The sequence below is a fragment of the Fusarium oxysporum genome, chromosome 1 (genome assembly GCF_000149955.1).
Source record: "Fusarium oxysporum f. sp. lycopersici 4287 chromosome 1, whole genome shotgun sequence".
Lineage (NCBI taxonomy): Eukaryota > Fungi > Ascomycota > Sordariomycetes > Hypocreales > Nectriaceae > Fusarium > Fusarium oxysporum.
Window position 1 is genome coordinate 6,057,575 of NC_030986.1, and position 15,832 is coordinate 6,073,406.

At 49.0% G+C, this 15,832-nt stretch overlaps 8 protein-coding genes across 9 annotated transcripts; 4 read left to right on the forward strand and 4 right to left on the reverse strand.

Annotated features, from left to right (window-relative positions):
• Positions 1-312: 312 nt before the first annotated feature.
• On the forward strand, positions 313-3,230 carry FOXG_15015 (uncharacterized protein). Its single transcript, XM_018395086.1, has one exon. The coding sequence runs from the start codon at positions 1,527-1,529 to the stop codon at positions 3,087-3,089; it is 1,563 nt and encodes a 520-aa protein (XP_018255529.1). The 5' UTR covers positions 313-1,526; the 3' UTR covers positions 3,090-3,230.
• A 225-nt stretch (positions 3,231-3,455) lies between these two features.
• Positions 3,456-3,551, reverse strand: FOXG_21945 (uncharacterized protein; the record flags this gene model as incomplete). The annotated part of the gene is made up of 1 exon (XM_018402325.1): positions 3,456-3,551. One exon carries the CDS (start codon positions 3,549-3,551, stop codon positions 3,456-3,458), a length of 96 nt encoding a protein of 31 aa, XP_018255530.1.
• Positions 3,552-3,567: 16 nt separating this feature from the next.
• On the reverse strand, positions 3,568-5,823 carry FOXG_15016 (uncharacterized protein; the record flags this gene model as incomplete). Of its 2 annotated transcripts, none has more annotated exons than XM_018395087.1 (3): positions 5,143-5,823; positions 4,467-5,091; positions 3,568-4,396 (listed from the first exon to the last, which is right to left on the reverse strand). In XM_018395087.1, exons 1-3 carry the CDS (start codon positions 5,635-5,637, stop codon positions 3,633-3,635), a joined length of 1,884 nt encoding a protein of 627 aa, XP_018255531.1. In that variant the 5' UTR covers positions 5,638-5,823. The 2 variants fall into 2 exon arrangements, with proteins under 2 accessions (XP_018255531.1, XP_018255532.1); XM_018395088.1 differs by having other exon boundaries at positions 3,633-4,390.
• A 670-nt stretch (positions 5,824-6,493) lies between these two features.
• On the forward strand, positions 6,494-7,342 carry FOXG_21946 (uncharacterized protein). The gene is made up of 3 exons (XM_018402326.1): positions 6,494-6,869; positions 6,928-6,950; positions 7,025-7,342. The coding sequence occupies exon 3, from the start codon at positions 7,072-7,074 to the stop codon at positions 7,300-7,302; it is 231 nt and encodes a 76-aa protein (XP_018255533.1). The 5' UTR covers positions 6,494-6,869; positions 6,928-6,950; positions 7,025-7,071; the 3' UTR covers positions 7,303-7,342.
• Positions 7,343-7,830: 488 nt separating this feature from the next.
• On the reverse strand, positions 7,831-8,541 carry FOXG_21947 (uncharacterized protein; the record flags this gene model as incomplete). The annotated part of the gene is made up of 3 exons (XM_018402327.1): positions 7,831-7,908; positions 7,961-8,030; positions 8,087-8,541. The coding sequence occupies 3 exons, from the start codon at positions 8,539-8,541 to the stop codon at positions 7,831-7,833; spliced, it is 603 nt and encodes a 200-aa protein (XP_018255534.1).
• Positions 8,542-8,590: 49 nt separating this feature from the next.
• FOXG_15017 (uncharacterized protein) lies at positions 8,591-9,305 on the reverse strand (the record flags this gene model as incomplete). Its single annotated transcript, XM_018395089.1, has 3 exons — positions 8,591-8,834; positions 8,884-9,091; positions 9,146-9,305. 3 exons carry the CDS (start codon positions 9,303-9,305, stop codon positions 8,591-8,593), a joined length of 612 nt encoding a protein of 203 aa, XP_018255535.1.
• Positions 9,306-11,141: 1,836 nt separating this feature from the next.
• On the forward strand, positions 11,142-12,698 carry FOXG_15018 (uncharacterized protein; the record flags this gene model as incomplete). Its single annotated transcript, XM_018395090.1, has 2 exons — positions 11,142-11,342; positions 11,663-12,698. The coding sequence occupies exon 2, from the start codon at positions 11,682-11,684 to the stop codon at positions 12,696-12,698; it is 1,017 nt and encodes a 338-aa protein (XP_018255536.1). The 5' UTR covers positions 11,142-11,342; positions 11,663-11,681.
• Positions 12,699-13,130: 432 nt separating this feature from the next.
• FOXG_21948 (uncharacterized protein) lies at positions 13,131-13,937 on the forward strand. The gene is made up of 2 exons (XM_018402328.1): positions 13,131-13,287; positions 13,341-13,937. Exon 2 carries the CDS (start codon positions 13,342-13,344, stop codon positions 13,717-13,719), a length of 378 nt encoding a protein of 125 aa, XP_018255537.1. The 5' UTR covers positions 13,131-13,287; position 13,341; the 3' UTR covers positions 13,720-13,937.
• Positions 13,938-15,832: the final 1,895 nt, after the last annotated feature.

Sequence of the window (15,832 nt, forward strand, 5' to 3'; positions counted from 1 at the left end):
ATGCTGAAGATTACTGGCTAACTAAATTGCTGACGTTCAATGCCTTGAGTTCTGGGCAAACCACAACCAATAATCAGAAGTTGGAGTGGATCTACATTCAAACCTAAAATGGTTAAGTTTCTGACTGGAGATTCCCCATGGAGCTAGTTCTGAGCTTCTGATTTGCGAGGAGCCGACACTCACCCCACTTTCATGAAGTCATGGTGGCATATCCTGATAAGAGATTATGTACTCTGTACTCCGTAGAGGTTGTATGTATGTATGTATATTTTTCGTCCGGGGGGCCATCGGCCCCGAAAGTCCCCTACTGGGGCACAGGACGTGCTGGGCTAGAGAAGTCGGAATCTATCTACACGCTATTTACAGAAATGCTATTGGCTACAAAGGATTAGTCATTCGCAACGCGAAATTAGTCTTCCGCTCGGTATCCGATTTCTGCAAACGCGTCAGTAGACCACACTCTATCCAGCATATCATCGGCACAAATAGCGCATCCTATCGGGCCTGTTACCCGTCAGCGGGACGACAAGGCGGAGCTGGCATATCGCAGCCGCTTTTGGCCTAATATCAGGAGAGTTGAGATCAGTCTGTGTATGTGCGGCAGCTCGAGACTACCTCAAGGTGGTCCCGGCCAGATGGAGGGCGTGGTGGCGCCCTTCGTCTGGCCGTGAGCATACGAGAGAGGAAGAAAAGGTAACAAAAGAAATGTGTGGAAGATAAAGAAAGGAAGAGAGTCGCGAGTGCTTCTCCAGTCGCGGTCGCCTAATAACGAGGGCAAATCTTTCCAAAGAACGCGCTGTCCTTGGACAGGTCGATATATTTGGTAAAGTCTTTTCCTATTGCTAGATTGACCGCTGCATTCGGTGAGGGTGCAAGCCTCATCCGATGACGCGGCGGTACTTTTCTGCAATAGAAGATGTGATCCGGTGCTTTGCGTCGGTTGCACGAGCAGACCAAGCGTGCATCGCTATGGTCGAATCTCTCGTGATATGCGGCGAAATCCCCGTGGAGGGATCTCGCTGCCAGCAGATGGTGCAAGGCTGCGCGCGGGAGCGAGAGCTCTGGCGGGCAGCCTGCCGCAGAGTTACTTAAAGCATACAGCTAGTGTCGCAGAGTAGGCATGATCTTCACGGCCTCAGGAAACAACTGCATTAGTAATCTAGCTATATGCTTTAAGTAACTCTGCGGGATGGAATACCCCGCACAAGAGACAACTCAACAACAATCAATCAACATATTTGCTGCTGCTCATCATATTCACTTTAACCCTTTAAGCACGCTCAGTGCAACAGCTAGTTTACTAACGCAGTTGTTTCCTGGGGTCGGGAAGATCATGCCTACCCTGCGACAATACGCCTCATTCATTCAATCCGCCTATCGCAAGGCCCGGACTAATAATTATTGCGCGTAACCCCGCTTCACAATGCATAGCCTCAAAAACAAAGTCAGGGTTGAAGTTACAACAAGAAACCAACTCCCAACCACTCTGAGAATCTTCTTAAACTGCTAGCTATAGTACAAGCGAGATGTCTCTAGAACTTCTACCGACAGAACTCCAGTGCTACATCATCCGCTTACTCGACCCCATCAGCTTCATATCGATCAGTCAGGCCAATGCCCACTTTCGACGTCTCATTAACCCAAAGCAGAAGCATTTTGCAGAGCGTCTTTTGGCGCTTGAGTTAGTGCCTGAGTATGGCGGCCCTTATCTCTTTTTCCGGTCTAGGGATACCAGCCTGAGACCAGACTGGACCGACCCAGCTTGGGAGAAGATGCGATGGGCCTGCACTAACTGTCTGCGTCTTCTCTCTCACAAGCACTTTGACAACCATTCTATTCTCAGATTGCGATACAGGAAGCCTCTTCCCGGATCTCCCGCCGCTAGAATGGTCACTACGTGGGAGCAAACAAGGCACATACCGCATCGAAACACAAATACAGAACAAGCCGAGCTTGATGCCAAAGTCTCCCTTTGGGAAGCGCAAAAGCAGCGTTTTAGATACTTTATCTGCGTTACCTCAGGCAAAGGACATCTGAGCGGCGATTTTCCAATCAACAATCTGGACCTACTCCAATATTATGACATGGAGGGTTTCAAAGGCATAAACCAGGACCAGCTTGACAAAATGACACAACAAGATCGGATAAACTTGCTCGATCAGAATGCCCTGGCTGTGGAGGGTGAGAATTGTGGGAAGAAGCGATGGCTTCGAAAGTGCAACGAGTGCCGATTCCAACAAGACGAAATATGGCAACTATTCGACGAGACGGGAGGCACTCGACGGCTACCCATTGTCCCAAGCCGCCAAGTCGTATTTGGATCACGCGTCGATCGATATTTTCCAGGGGTTTCAGAATATCTGAATCACAAGAGACCACTCTTTAATGCGCCTCTTGGTCTCTTCCATAGAAAGGGTGCTCGTGAACAGCATTGGTCGATGTGGATGGTTCGATGTCCTGGATGCGCGCGCTGGCAAGAGCTGCGAGAGTTTCGGTTTGGTGGGACCCATCACCATTGGAAGCCCGCGAGAAGAGGGCCCAATCGCGAAGGGGATATAACGCGGGATGAAAAAGAAATCACAGAGCCCTTGCTCAACACATACCGATGTAACTCCTGCTTCGCCAAAACTCATGGCCGACAGGAGCTAGGAAAGGTACTTAGTGACTGGCTCTTATGCCTCATCGGGCATGAACTCCGCAACCTATCGTGGCAGCTCTCAAGTGGTTTACACGACTTACAAACACTTACTGGGCAACACTTACCCTGGAAGTACTCTAATGAGTGGAGCTGCAGTATGCAGAATACTCCTTGTCTTCAGCAGGACTTCAACTATATCCTCAAATCCAACGATATTACGATGCTTAAGTTTCGTCGCGAGAAGTGTAGGTATATCTGGGAACGTATCCAGATTAAGGATGATAAGTGGGTACCAGAAGATATAGATGCATTATATGATGATTTGGGGCGTATATTTGATGAATGCGAGGAGCACTGGAAATGGCTCCAGGGGTGTAAGAGGGAGATTGAGGAGCAGCTTGAACCATTGGTCGAATGGGCTTTGAGTAGAGATGGAGCTTTGTTTACCTGATTTAGAATGTTACGCCAAAAGTCTGGAATCACCCGCCCTACACCCAGCCACCCCCGATGTAAACAGATGACTTCAACACCAGATGGTGAATTATTTAAAAGTCGTGATGAAATAAAAACCATACCAAATGGAGGCTCTGACTATGTAGATTAGTATTCTGTGTACCAGCTGTGTGTACGCTTGCAGGCGCGCAGGCGCGCAGGCGGTTCGCAGCTGAAGTTGTCAACTTTAAAATCAGCCAGTCTGGCAATATTGCCCATACTTCCTTCATAAACCACGTTATATTTAGTTAAGTTATAAACGCTACAATCTCGTAGTCACTAGAGGAAGTCATGCTGCTCAAGTAAGGTTTTCCCCCCCTCTGAATCATTCCCTGAATCCTTCGACTGCTAGGGTCCCCAAGCTCCTCCTGCTAAAGCAGATCCTAAACTCCTTGCTGAGGGCCGCCTCAAGTTTCTGCATCTGGCTGTTGTAGGGGGTCAAGAAGGCGATATCGTTGATATGATATTGTCTCTGTCGGACGAGGTAGCACAGGAAACTTCTTCACTGCTGTGTACGTCGGCTGTTGGGTGGCAAATGGTTAGTCTCCGGCGATGTCACTGGCGGAGTCAAAGCCCATCTCAAACCAGTCTCCGAGAGACTCGGGATCGAGGAGTCAGGACCGGACAGTAACCGCTGGGGCTGAAGCGGCCTTGTATTCAGCGTCGGATTCTGCCTCCATCCAGAGCTCAAACTAACGGGTGCATCGCCATGTAACATCTGCAAGACTCCTGGTAATTTGACAGACTCAGTTATAGCCTCTCTTCCCGTTGCTCGCCCCATTACATGCCCAGATCGTGCAACTCTAGCACTGCGAAGAGTCGGGACAGGCGACAGAAGAGGTTGCATGGATGGGAGAGGCCCCGATGTCGATGACATCGCCACCAGTGCATGTCCAGCCATCTGCTGTTGACTAGGTCTGGACGCTGCCCAACACCCGTCAGCAGTAGCCAACAAACCACTTCTAGGTATGGCGTTGGGTTGAATAAGGTCGTCCATACCGGCTTGTATGACGCCAATATCTTTATGTGAACCGACGATCCTGCCGTTTGGCGAGTCTCTCTTTCCAGATTCAGAGTTCAACCAGTCCTTCTTTTGTAGGTTCATAGCTGGCACATCTGTATGTGGACAGGGGGCTGGCGTGATCTGGGATTCGCCAACATCTGCGAAATCCTCCAACTTTCCCTTTACAGGACAGTCGTCTTGAGAAATCGTCTCGCATGCTGTAGTAGATCCGTATGAGGTTCGCTGCTTCTGGGTGCCTGCCTCTTGAGATATGGTGTCAGTACACTCATCGGTATGGACTAATAGGACCTTTGATATTACTGGACGACATACCGTTGGTAACTCCTAACTTAACTCGCTTAGCCTTTGTGCCTGATTGTGCTCCCAGCTTACCAGTTAAGAATTTATGAACCGTTTTTGAGTGAGGGATAAGAGACGAGTGAAGTCCAGGGTCGTATTTATGCAGTTCTTCGATGGACACCCAATCGGTTCTGCATTTTTCTGGAAACTTCGGTCCTTCAAAATACACGATTGCAACTTGCCGCTCAGCTACTACAGGCTCAGTCTCGTTGTGGCCTTGCCGCCAACGAACTCCATCTGTTTCGCGCATGTGTTCCCAGCACTCCGCCACTTCCTTCGTCAAGTCGAGGCTCGCGATAGTGGTGGCAACGCCAGCCTCGTTGAAGTTGTCTGGGAGGACGAGGGCAGCTAGCCATTGCTTCAGCTTCTTCCGAAATACGAGGCATACCTGCCCACAGACTGGTTTAACACCCTCCACAGCAGACTTTCTTTGTCGTTTTCGACCATTATCGCATGGTCTGACCTTGTCAGGCCAACCTTGATTCTCTAGAGTCTGTTTTTTCATCATCTTATCCGGCCTTCCACGGGTCTGTACTCCACTAGTATGGCGGCGTTTCCGTCTACTAGGGACGGAATCCAGACACTGTGCCTCGTCATGCTATATATGTCAACAGAAGTCTAGGGTCAACACAGGGCACAGAATACTCACCACGCAGACGTAGATAACGCTCTGCTCCAGGTCTGTTTGCGTATCCGCGTTGAACACTGGGTTACGTCTCTCCGGGCTGTCCGATGAACTGATAATCTGGCCTTGGTTGGATTGTGGATTTGCGACCTTCGGGAAAGGTTTCAATGTCTTGCATGGCTCAATTACCGTGTTCAGCTTGTCACAGAGCTGCTTCATAGCGGCATCGAGGATTTCCTTATAGCGTTCCTGTTGCTGTCCTATCGTCCTATCGTGGTTCAGTTGCAGTTCCCTTAGCCGGTCATAGTATTCGGTAAGCTGTTTCTGAAGGGCTAACTGGATGGAAGGTTTAGTACAAGTGGACAGACTGTTGAATACCTCGTCGATATTCACTCCCGCAGCCGCCACCTGCTCTTGATACGCCTGATGCGGGGATTTGATTGCTCCGAAGTCTATACACCACGCCTCAATCAACTCGGTGGCCCGCTCAAGTATGTGTCGAGAGTCCGGGGTTGGCATTGTGATTGCCGGGAAAGCAGGACTCCTTTTGTAACGCTCACTGCAAAATCCTCCCAGTGAGACATGAATTTGTGGCTGATGCCGTAACTAACACGCAGGACAGTCCCCCGAGAAGACCCGTTGCCAGAGGCCAACCAGCCTTTCTGAGGTGCTAGAGAGGTGATTCCACGTCTAGTGAAGAGTGAGTTGACGCCTAGATGAGTGGCGAGAACATTAAACGCGTTGATTGGTTGGATGAGTGACAGGGAGAGATTAGTCATTTTCTTCACATTACTTGTGGGGCATGGGCCCACTCGCCATTTTCCATTTAAGCCTATAACGTATGTGACAAGCGAGTCGGATATACAAGGGAGTCGGAAAGGATAAGATGCTCACTGTAAAATATAGAATAACATCACAACATGACATTTAATTATTTAATAGAGCGCTGTACTATTGCCTAAAGGTGTTAATAACTATTTGGCATGTTCTTTTATTATGACCAGTCTTGCCGTATGTTCCACAACGCTTAACCCTTTCCTGTCGCCGACCCTCCTTGGCCACCGCCATTGCAAATTACCCTAAGTCTAGGCAGAATTGTGACGTCATCGTGATGATATTAACACGACCTTCCTGGCTGGGTGCCAGTTGGCGCCCGATCATAGCGTGGTGAGGCTATGGCTAGAGACAAGCCCGGCATTAATTGGGTATAGTGTGTTGTAAATTAATCACAGAAGTCTCCGAGAAACGACTTTAGTGATATACTCTTGAATAGTCTTACCCTGAGCGATGTCCTGCGTTAGTAATAGGCCACTGAAAGTTGCTGTATATAATCCACTTGGTTCAGTTCTCGAATATTTACATACATGTGGTCCCAATCTAAGCCCAATCTATCACGTCATGTCATAAGGCCATGACCAACAAATTGGCCTAGGCCAGCCCGGGACAACCCCCCCAGAGGAATGAATCACGGAGCTACTATTTGGTTTCCGACCTCCGCCCAAATACCTCTCAGTATATCGTTTTTCCTTATGATCATACGTGCACGGCAGAGTAAGTTAGGCCTACAGAGCCAGGTAGAGTTACAGTATGGTTTCTGCTATTAAACAGAATGATACCTGCTAAGAGACACCTGCCCACGCTCGCACCTAAAACTGCACGCTGACGGAATGATCGATGCGCCGACCAAGCAGGTACTTCAACTAGTTTGGAGCTGCCACGCAAGCGTCGGCTAGTCGGCATAGCCTGTAATAGTGCGTCTACCAGATGCAAGCCTGATGCATTGGCGAGGAAGCTAACATGCATATCCAGACTGCAGAAAGCGAAAGGTAAAGGTAGTGCATTCTTCCATCAACTGTTGCAGTCCTTGTGAACAAAAATAGTCTGACAGACAAACAATCGACATCAGTGCGACGGAACTACATGTGGTAACAGCAAGTGCGCGGAACTGGTGTCATGTTGGGCATCGATCTGATCTCCGACATTGCAACGGATATTGAGCAGAAGGTTTTACTCGAGTATGGGCTCGTGTTATGGGTGAGCACAAACAAGCATTATCTGCTTCTAACACCTCCTTATGCCATGACAGACGAACAGTTTGAACGTGTGGCGGATGCGCTGAGAAAGGTCTTGTCAAGCATGGCAACTTTGGCAGAGAGTGCTATTAGCAAGAGCCGCCAATATTAGATCTATTTAATATTAGGTAGTAAGGAACTACTTTACTGCTAAGAGTATTCTTATAATATATTTCGGCTCTCTTGCATGTATTGATCTCAACTATATGGATTTATATGTAAGAAGAATATGCGACCCGTGGCCTTCTTTCAGAATAACATACGATTGCGGTAGTTTGCTCTATCATTCAACTAGGATATGTCACATTTGTGAGGGTAATCTCGTATAAACTGACAGCTAGGGGACACAATGCTTTGTCTATGGATAATCACGTTCGTTTTCTACAAAGCGATCCCTGCCCTTGATTTCAACGCTCTTTAAGCCCATGTGTTAACTCGTTTCAACCTGCCGGTACGCTAGGACGGAGCAAGGGTGACACGGCCGGCAACAGCGCCAAACAGGGACGGCTAGACTTAAGCAGGCAGCTCAGTGCTCCCACAGGAATATACATTACGATACCCTGGTGGCTTCGCACTGGCACGCCAGCAGCTACGCTCACAATAGAGATAGCCTGGCAAGGAAGGAAAGAGAGTCGTCATTTCAAGAGGTAACAATGTCTCCATCGTTCCAAGCTTCATCTCCAGCTACTATTCCAAATAACGTAGGCCATATCCCTGACTGTTTTAACGGTGTCAATAACGCGACAAAACATCCCTTTGTTTGAACATACAACCGCTTCCCCATACGGTATTAACATGCCAGACTGTGTGCGACGCATGCCAGCTGGCTCGGCAGTCAAGCTGTCTGTAGAAGTAATATGATGGGATCATGTTCTTCGAAACTCCCAGATGTGTACCAGCTTGAGTTTGTATCGGCATCAATTAAATTCTCGGAGAATCTACCTGGCCCTTTAGGTGGACGAGATGCCTCTTGTGGTAAGAATGGCGAAACACGATGACTATGTAAGGCGCTAGAGGTGTAGCGTATGACCATTTCTGGGACTTGTACATGTTCTCGATGTTTCAATGTTGTTGATGGAAGCATCGCGATCGTCTTTCTATCAAAGAGCACTGAATTGCCCTCCTTCGCCGGCTTTCGCGACCTGTCCAGCTTCATTATGATTCCGTCTTCGGAATTGGTATCGGTACTGATATCGCAGTCGTCGTCATCGTCGTCGTCGTCGTATTTAACTTCAACGGCGATACATTGCTCGACTTCATAATTGAAGTGGATGTGTTTACGCTCAACACCTGGCGATGAGATCCCACTGTATGCTGACGATGGCAGCATACTAGAGGTATCATGGCTCATTGGCATCTAAGGGAGGGGGAATATATTGTGATCCATCGTCACTGCGCGATCAAAGGAAAGCTCTCTTAATCGCCGGCTGTCTTTCTGCCTCACCTGGGCCACTGGGGTTGCCTGCTGGGGTAAGGATGATATCTGATATGCTCCTTTTCTTCAGGATAGTCTTCCTGTTAGTGTTGACTAGTGAGTTGGGCTGGAGCAATGAGGCACCGGAAGGTCCAGTGTGTGTACAGTAGATCTTGCTAGCACCTTGCTGAACGGGCCCATACAGCCAACTCACTTCACTATTTTTCTGCCTGCACAAAGTTAGCTTGATATTCGTGCCTAATTCCGTCATGTCCCTACCAGTTGAGCGTTTCAGGAGACACAGTCTTCAGGTTATTTTTGTATTTTGTCCATGTTCTCCAGCATGCATTCTCTAAACGGGCGCTATTTGGGTCCTCTCCTCGGCGGCTGGTAACATATTTCCATGATAACATGATTTCTTCCTCCTTCCAGCTATGAGAAAGGTAGCCGATATTCCTCCACGGCTGGGCGTCAATAGCAGTGCTAACTTCAGCGCGCTCGTGGAACTTTCCTAATTCTGGCGAACCCTATGTTGACGTACCAGCCGGATTATCATTTTCAACAGACGAGGCGTAGTACGAGTCGCCCGCCTTGAGATCCGGCCGGCGTTCCAGGCCATCGTCCGGTGCTACAAAGAAACCGTCCTTCTGAAATTGGGGTAACCAAGCGTGCTCTGCCGATGACCTGGTGAATTCCTTCATTATAATTGGATGGGGTGGAAATACCCCAAATGGTGTCAAGGAACAGGACATATCCATTGGTTCGCCGTACATACGAGGCGGCGAGGAAGCTGAAGAGGCTGCGGTGTCTGGATGTTCAAGAGACTGATAGCATGGGTCGCTCGTTGGGTCTGCTCCAGACTGAGACGTCGTTGTCCTGCCCGCCAGTTGCGAGGGAGAATGGCATTCTTCCATTTCCGAGAAAATAAAGTAGCTGCTCCCTTCGGAGGAGGATAGAGCGACCATCTGGATAGATGGTTCATAGATCTGCCTCCTACACACCCCACGTCATACAGGGGTATATCCAGGCTGCTCGTTTTGAGGTGTAATGAAAGCTCCGGTTTCTTGGGTTGTTAGAATTCGCCCCTGATCTCGAGGGCAGCTCCGGTGTGTACGACCGTTGGCGAGAAAAGGAAGGTTGAGATCCTAACAACTTGGGCGTGGCGCCGTGCCAATAACGGCCCATAGCAATCGAGATTGAAGAGGAGAGAGGAGTGGCTACGCCATGAAAGCGATAGAGTGACATCATGAATGGCACTCTCTTCAAGGTGTTAGTTTACAGCGAAAAGCCCCTCTTCATCTTGGCAATCAGTCATATTCACATGTTAACCACTCCCGGATATCAGGGATACTGCTGGGAAACTTATCCTGCGGTACCGTTGCAGACCGGTCGGAGAGTTTCGAGCCACCTTGCCATGGCCTATAAGCCGTACTCGGTATAGCAGGCCAGAGACGCTGGATATGGGCCGGGAGCGGAGATGACGATGACGCAGAAAGAATTCACTACGCAGTAAAAGTGGAGCATTTTGGCGACACTCGAAGATTTGGGCTCCGCCGTCGCACTCCCATGGGTTGTACTGCTGCTCAGATATCGTCGCTGTCGTTGGTGGACGCGTGGTGTTCGTGACTTGCTCCCTCGAGTCAAAACAATGCGGGTGTAGATGCAACGAACGGTTGAAACCCATTGAGTTCTTTTGTGGCTGCTGTTTCCAAAAATCTCGTTCCCACTGTTTGTTAATTGCAATACGACGATTCGCCCGCGCCAGGATTCAACATGTGGAAAACGCACTTATGATGTCGATGGCACAGGTTGCATATGCAGTGACCACCAGTAAAAAAGATGTCATTAAGAACGCACGACTAGCTTGCGCAGACTTTGAGTTATCCACGGCGCGATCTTATGCGCTATGTCACCTCCGACTGAAGCCGACAAATTGACGATCCACAGTGTCTGCGGAGCCTCAAGAGCAACCGGCAAGAGCACCCACTGGTCATCAACTACCACATAGCAGACGTCCGATGCTCTCCATGGCTCCAACACAGAGTGTATGTGGTATCAGGAGATCGAGTGAAAATATGACGCTAATGGCTGAAACTTAGAGGTAAGAAGCTGGCGCTAATTCCCATTAAGAGAACGTGGTACCCCTCCAATTCCCCGCATTACACGTCGGATGAGAACTACGGACAAGACGCTCCCGGCCGTATCCTCATCTGCCCCCCAACTCGGAGCCTTCCGGTGAGCTGGCGTGTCCGGTTATCCTCTATACAGAACCCTCGTCCCCAAAAGTCCAAGCACAATCACATGCCTGCGCATACCGTAAACCGCCCACCCATTTCCCACCTTCGCAACCTCGTTGGTGCCCGTTCAGGCCACTACATATCAGAACTCCAAGAGCTTCAAGCAAGTCGAGCAATTCTACATGCATGATTCTGTGTGTTTTATTGGCCCAGTGAAATTGCCTGTCCCTCGAGACTCAACGCAAGGATGATGACTAATGACTGGGCTCCAAAGTCCTCGGCAGATTGGCCAATCATGGCCGCATAGTTCACCTCCTCAAACAAAGGAATTTTTGATCTCATCGGGTTTCGAAGATGGGCGTTTGAACATCCCCTCCCACGAGCAAAGTCTGTTTTCTGCTCATGTCCTGGTTGTCCTAAGCTTAGCCTCTGCTGATTCTGTGTTCCTGGCTAGGTACAGATAAGCTTTTGCGCACTGCGCCCGGTACCGCAGTCTGGTCTGTTAGTTGCTTGTGAAAACTGCCATATTTAATCCTCGCATCCTCCTTGATCCTCCTGTACCCTACTCATGTCGTTTGAGCCACCCACCTGGGCAATTCTCTTTGAATTCCCTCTTCTGCCATATCCAGGGTGTCATCCTAGGCCTTTGAAGACCTCTCATCGCAGCTTATTAACTGGACTGGCAATTACAATCCATGGACCTGGGTCATTTTCTATTATCTTCGTATAGTCCTGTCCTTCACCGCTGAGAGATCTTGCCTTCGAATCTCACTCAGAAGTTATCGCCACCACACCGTACTAATCATCCCGTCATCCTGCAGGAGGAGTACCGCTCCCCCAATGTCTCGAAACCATATGACATATCAGCCGACGCCAAGCCAAAGAGGCGCCAGCTCATTCTTTAAGGAAGCAATTGATGCCTCCCTGGTCCCCATGGAAGTGGGTGTCGGGTCCACCTACATCGCATTACCGACTCAGCCCGCGGAATTCAAGAAACTCGGAGGTAGCGAAATACTGCAAAATATACTGCCATCCGTTATGGGAGACAAGAAGTTGAACCGGCGGGCCCATACCCGAAGACAATCACAAGCAAATGAGGCGCTTTTCGAGTCCAGTGCCTCTGGGCAGGCTGCGGAGTCACCCAAGCCAAGGAAAAGGGGCCGAAAACCCAAGAAGCAGCCAAAAGAGCAGAAGGTAGCGGGTCAACTGGAGGAGCTTGATGATGATGATCTTCCCAAGGATCCCCGCCGGCGCCGAGTGCTGGAACGTAATCGCATGGCGGCGAACAAGTGTCGTCTCCGTAAGCGTGATAAAGCCTTAGCACTCGCCTCTCGAGAAGAAGCCATGGAAGACCGGAACCGCTATCTCATGACGTGTTTCGATTCTTTAACGGTCGAAATCTACTACCTAAAGACCCAATTACTGCAGCATACAGACTGCAATTGCGTTCTGATCCAGAAATACATCGCGAATGAGGCGAAGAAGTGCGCGGATGGGATGCTCGCTCCTTCTGCCTTTGATACCCACGGCAGTTCGTGGAGCCCCGACCACAGGCGCCCAAGCGATGCCAACACCGCCGGAGAGTTGAGCATGCGGGGTCTGGAGGCGGGCAGCTCCCCGCCTATCTGGACGAACTCTTTTCAGCAGGAACCTGGGGTATCGAAGATTAGTGACGAGATATTCGCCATGGGTTTAGAACCAATTCAAAAGGCCACTATGCCGTCTGATTCGATAGTCTCTACTCAACCAGTTCAAACGTTCTCCCTCACCAAATGTGAACTAGGGCTATATCTCAACGTGGGACCGCAAGAACATCAAGCGGATGAGGTTGCTTGGGGCTCATACTGGCAGGTTTAATGTTAGTGGTTATCGCTATCTTTAATATCAGAAATAAGGGACTAAAATCTCCCGTGAAGAGCTCGTGGATACAGAGTTAGTCTATATCCTGTCGTGCCAATTTATGAATATGGGGCTAGAGCGATGCTTTCGCATAACCGCACACGAGTGAGTTGCAGATAGGAAGGCGTTTTGGCGAGAGGCAGGGTACCCAAGTGGCCATCTTTCGTATCAGCTGAGAATGTCGAGCAGAGGTGCTATTGATAATTGATTACCTAAAAATAAAATCGAACGGCCTAAAATGTTGAGCAGACCTACCAGGTTCGAGCAAGCCCGACAATCTTTGTTAACATTGTGGAGGTAGCGTTTGGAAAGTCAAGTGGGGCGCAACGCGACGCGAAACGGCGCGATGGACGCGGTTGCGGACAGCATCGTCGCGAATACCGAGAACCTCTGAAGCCGGCTGGAACTGCGCAGTGCATTATACTCTGATGGAGTAGGCGCTCAAGTACGCTAGTATTAACTTTCATTTTTGTGCAAATAATGTATGCCAGCAAGACGCTGCAAACGACACTGCAGATCCGGAGATCTTAATCGACGATGTCAATGCGTGAGTCAATGATAATGAGGCGTCATGGGTAAATGGACACTAAAACATTACAGAATGACGGCGCAGATCTCTTCTTTTTATGCTTTAAACTCACAAGCGATAAAACATAGGAAAAGAGTCGACTTTTGTCTAGTAATTAAGTCGATTAAGAAAACTCTAACCGCACACGACATCTCTGGGTTAACACAAACCTCGTCGACTGGGTCTATCAATCATACAGAGTTTACCCCATTGCGTCCTTGCCCCATTAGCGTGAGTATCGAGACGAAGCTCACAGGAGAAGAATGGCAAACAGCCATGGAACAACAGACCGTATGGCTCGCAGCTCACTGGAATCGCCTTGACTCGCTCATAGAAAACTCGAAAGCCGCGCGTGATGAGCTTTGTTTCTTGCCAGCGATCATCACGCAGGTCATGACTGGACATTCTTAGCTGCGACAAACGAGGAAATAATGAACCAGAAGGGGGACAGGGAAACGTTGATTTGGAATAAGGTAACCTTCGAGTCAACGACCGGACTGAAGGGAATATGTCAGATCATCAAGGTTCTGCAAAGATTGGCAATATGGTCTGAGAAGAAGTACTGGCCCTGGTGCAAGAGGCACGCCATGAAGAATTTCCAAGAGAATCAGAACCAGGCTTAACGGGTAGAAACTTGAATAGGAAGAAATGCAACTTCATTGGGCTCGTCTACAACACTGAGTCCTCATCCTTATCACACGCTTGTTGAATATACTTCTACTCTAGTATTCTAGTCGGTAACGGGGCCCGTTCCATATCACGGTGGCTTATGCCATCCCAGTAGAAGTCAATAGACACATGGAAGCATGTGTTACGGATAACGCCTGTTTAGATACGATGGTTTCCATTATCGAAATGCTGCTAAATCGATACTCCAAGATGATATCTTCACAAGAACCCGAGCCTTTCTGGCGACCAATCACTCCGAGACAATTATAGAAGCTAAAACACTAAACTAGCATTACGTCATTGTCGGTTCGTATTTGCATTCTCTATAACTTTGCCTTGAAGAATGATAATGCTGGCGTTAGATGCCGGCTCGCGGACAAACACGGTGTTCTTAAGCCAGTTTGTGAACCTCATGATTTTGCAGGCATCAAGTAGAGCGAAACGAGTCCGCACCTGCATTTGGTACGACAGTCAAACTCTAATATGTTCAGCTGCCATGTATGTCTGTAGCCTCTTGAGTTGTTACGTATTCCCTTGGTCGTCTCCAAGCCATTGGCTCTTTCCAGTTCATCTTCACCAAGAATATTTCACCGTTCACGATCGTCGCGCGGCTTACTGGAGCATTTCCATCCCCACTGGCACTTGAAGCGATGTATAGCTCAGCCACAGCCTATGCTAGAACCCACCAGAACAGCCCTAAGCCAATAACGAGAGTCGTAATCAGCCGATAACGAGCACAAGGCGAGAGCCTAGCGCATTTGAGGCAGTTGAGGCAGTAGCATAACCGAGAGCATAGCCTAAATGCAGCAGATGCCACACACTAGGTCATAAGATGACCTCGAAAGTATGCCCTCTGCGGTACGAGGAGATCTTATAATCGTTAGCGTCATTATGGTCGGGATTATCGGGGCAGGTAATGCTAACGCCGTTGGCACCGTCGTCGGGACCGTCAGGGCAGGCCGGGTCAGATAGGGATAGTACTAGCTGCATCGTCGTTAATGTCGGCGGCACAGCCAACATAGAGCCGGCAGCATCATCGACACAGGCAGGGGCGGCGCCGACAGTAAGATATGATGATCCACAGGCTATTGATCAGAGATATGTTGCTGCTCGAGATGCTTGGTACCAGGCCTAGCCTCGTGGAAGTATTAAAACTAACCAGGCATATCGGAAGGCGTTGGATCTGCCTCTACGATACGATAAGGCGAGCTACCAATGGTGCCTTGACTGGAAGCAGATGGGAAAGTGATGTACGATGCCAACCGGATCCAGAGACTGGACTAAAGAGGAGATGATGACCTACCTAGATTGGAGCAAGGCAGAAGATGACTGGGTTGAGGCCCAGGTAACCGTAGAGATGGAAAGCAATCTTTTTTCTAGTAGAAGAGGCATGCGCGGGGTCTGGGAGGCGGTCGAGAAGGACGGTAAAGAGCCGCAGAATTTATACTTAGATAGATAATTAGGAATTCATGGCCGTTCTGGATCTTGAGATTTGAACGTTGCGCGCAGTTGTTTCGTGGGCGATGAACGCTTACATAACCGCCGCACCCGGGTGCGGCAATCTTTATTGATTGGCTAATTTGAGAGAAAAACTAGAGAAAATTCGGTAAGACTCTAACTGGGGTAAACCACAACAAAAACTAGGTCAATCTCAGGGTTAGGGAAATATCTCGAGAACTAACTATAATTTTAAAGTAAATTCACCTATTACTAACTTATGTCCATATTTCAAGGGTATCTGACCCTGAGAAGGCTGTTTCTAGAAAACGTGGGTTGATCCATGACCTTGATAGCGCCGCGCTAAAAGCCCATACAAAAAAAAAAAAAGAAAGGTGGGTGGGCTAGTAGCTCACTT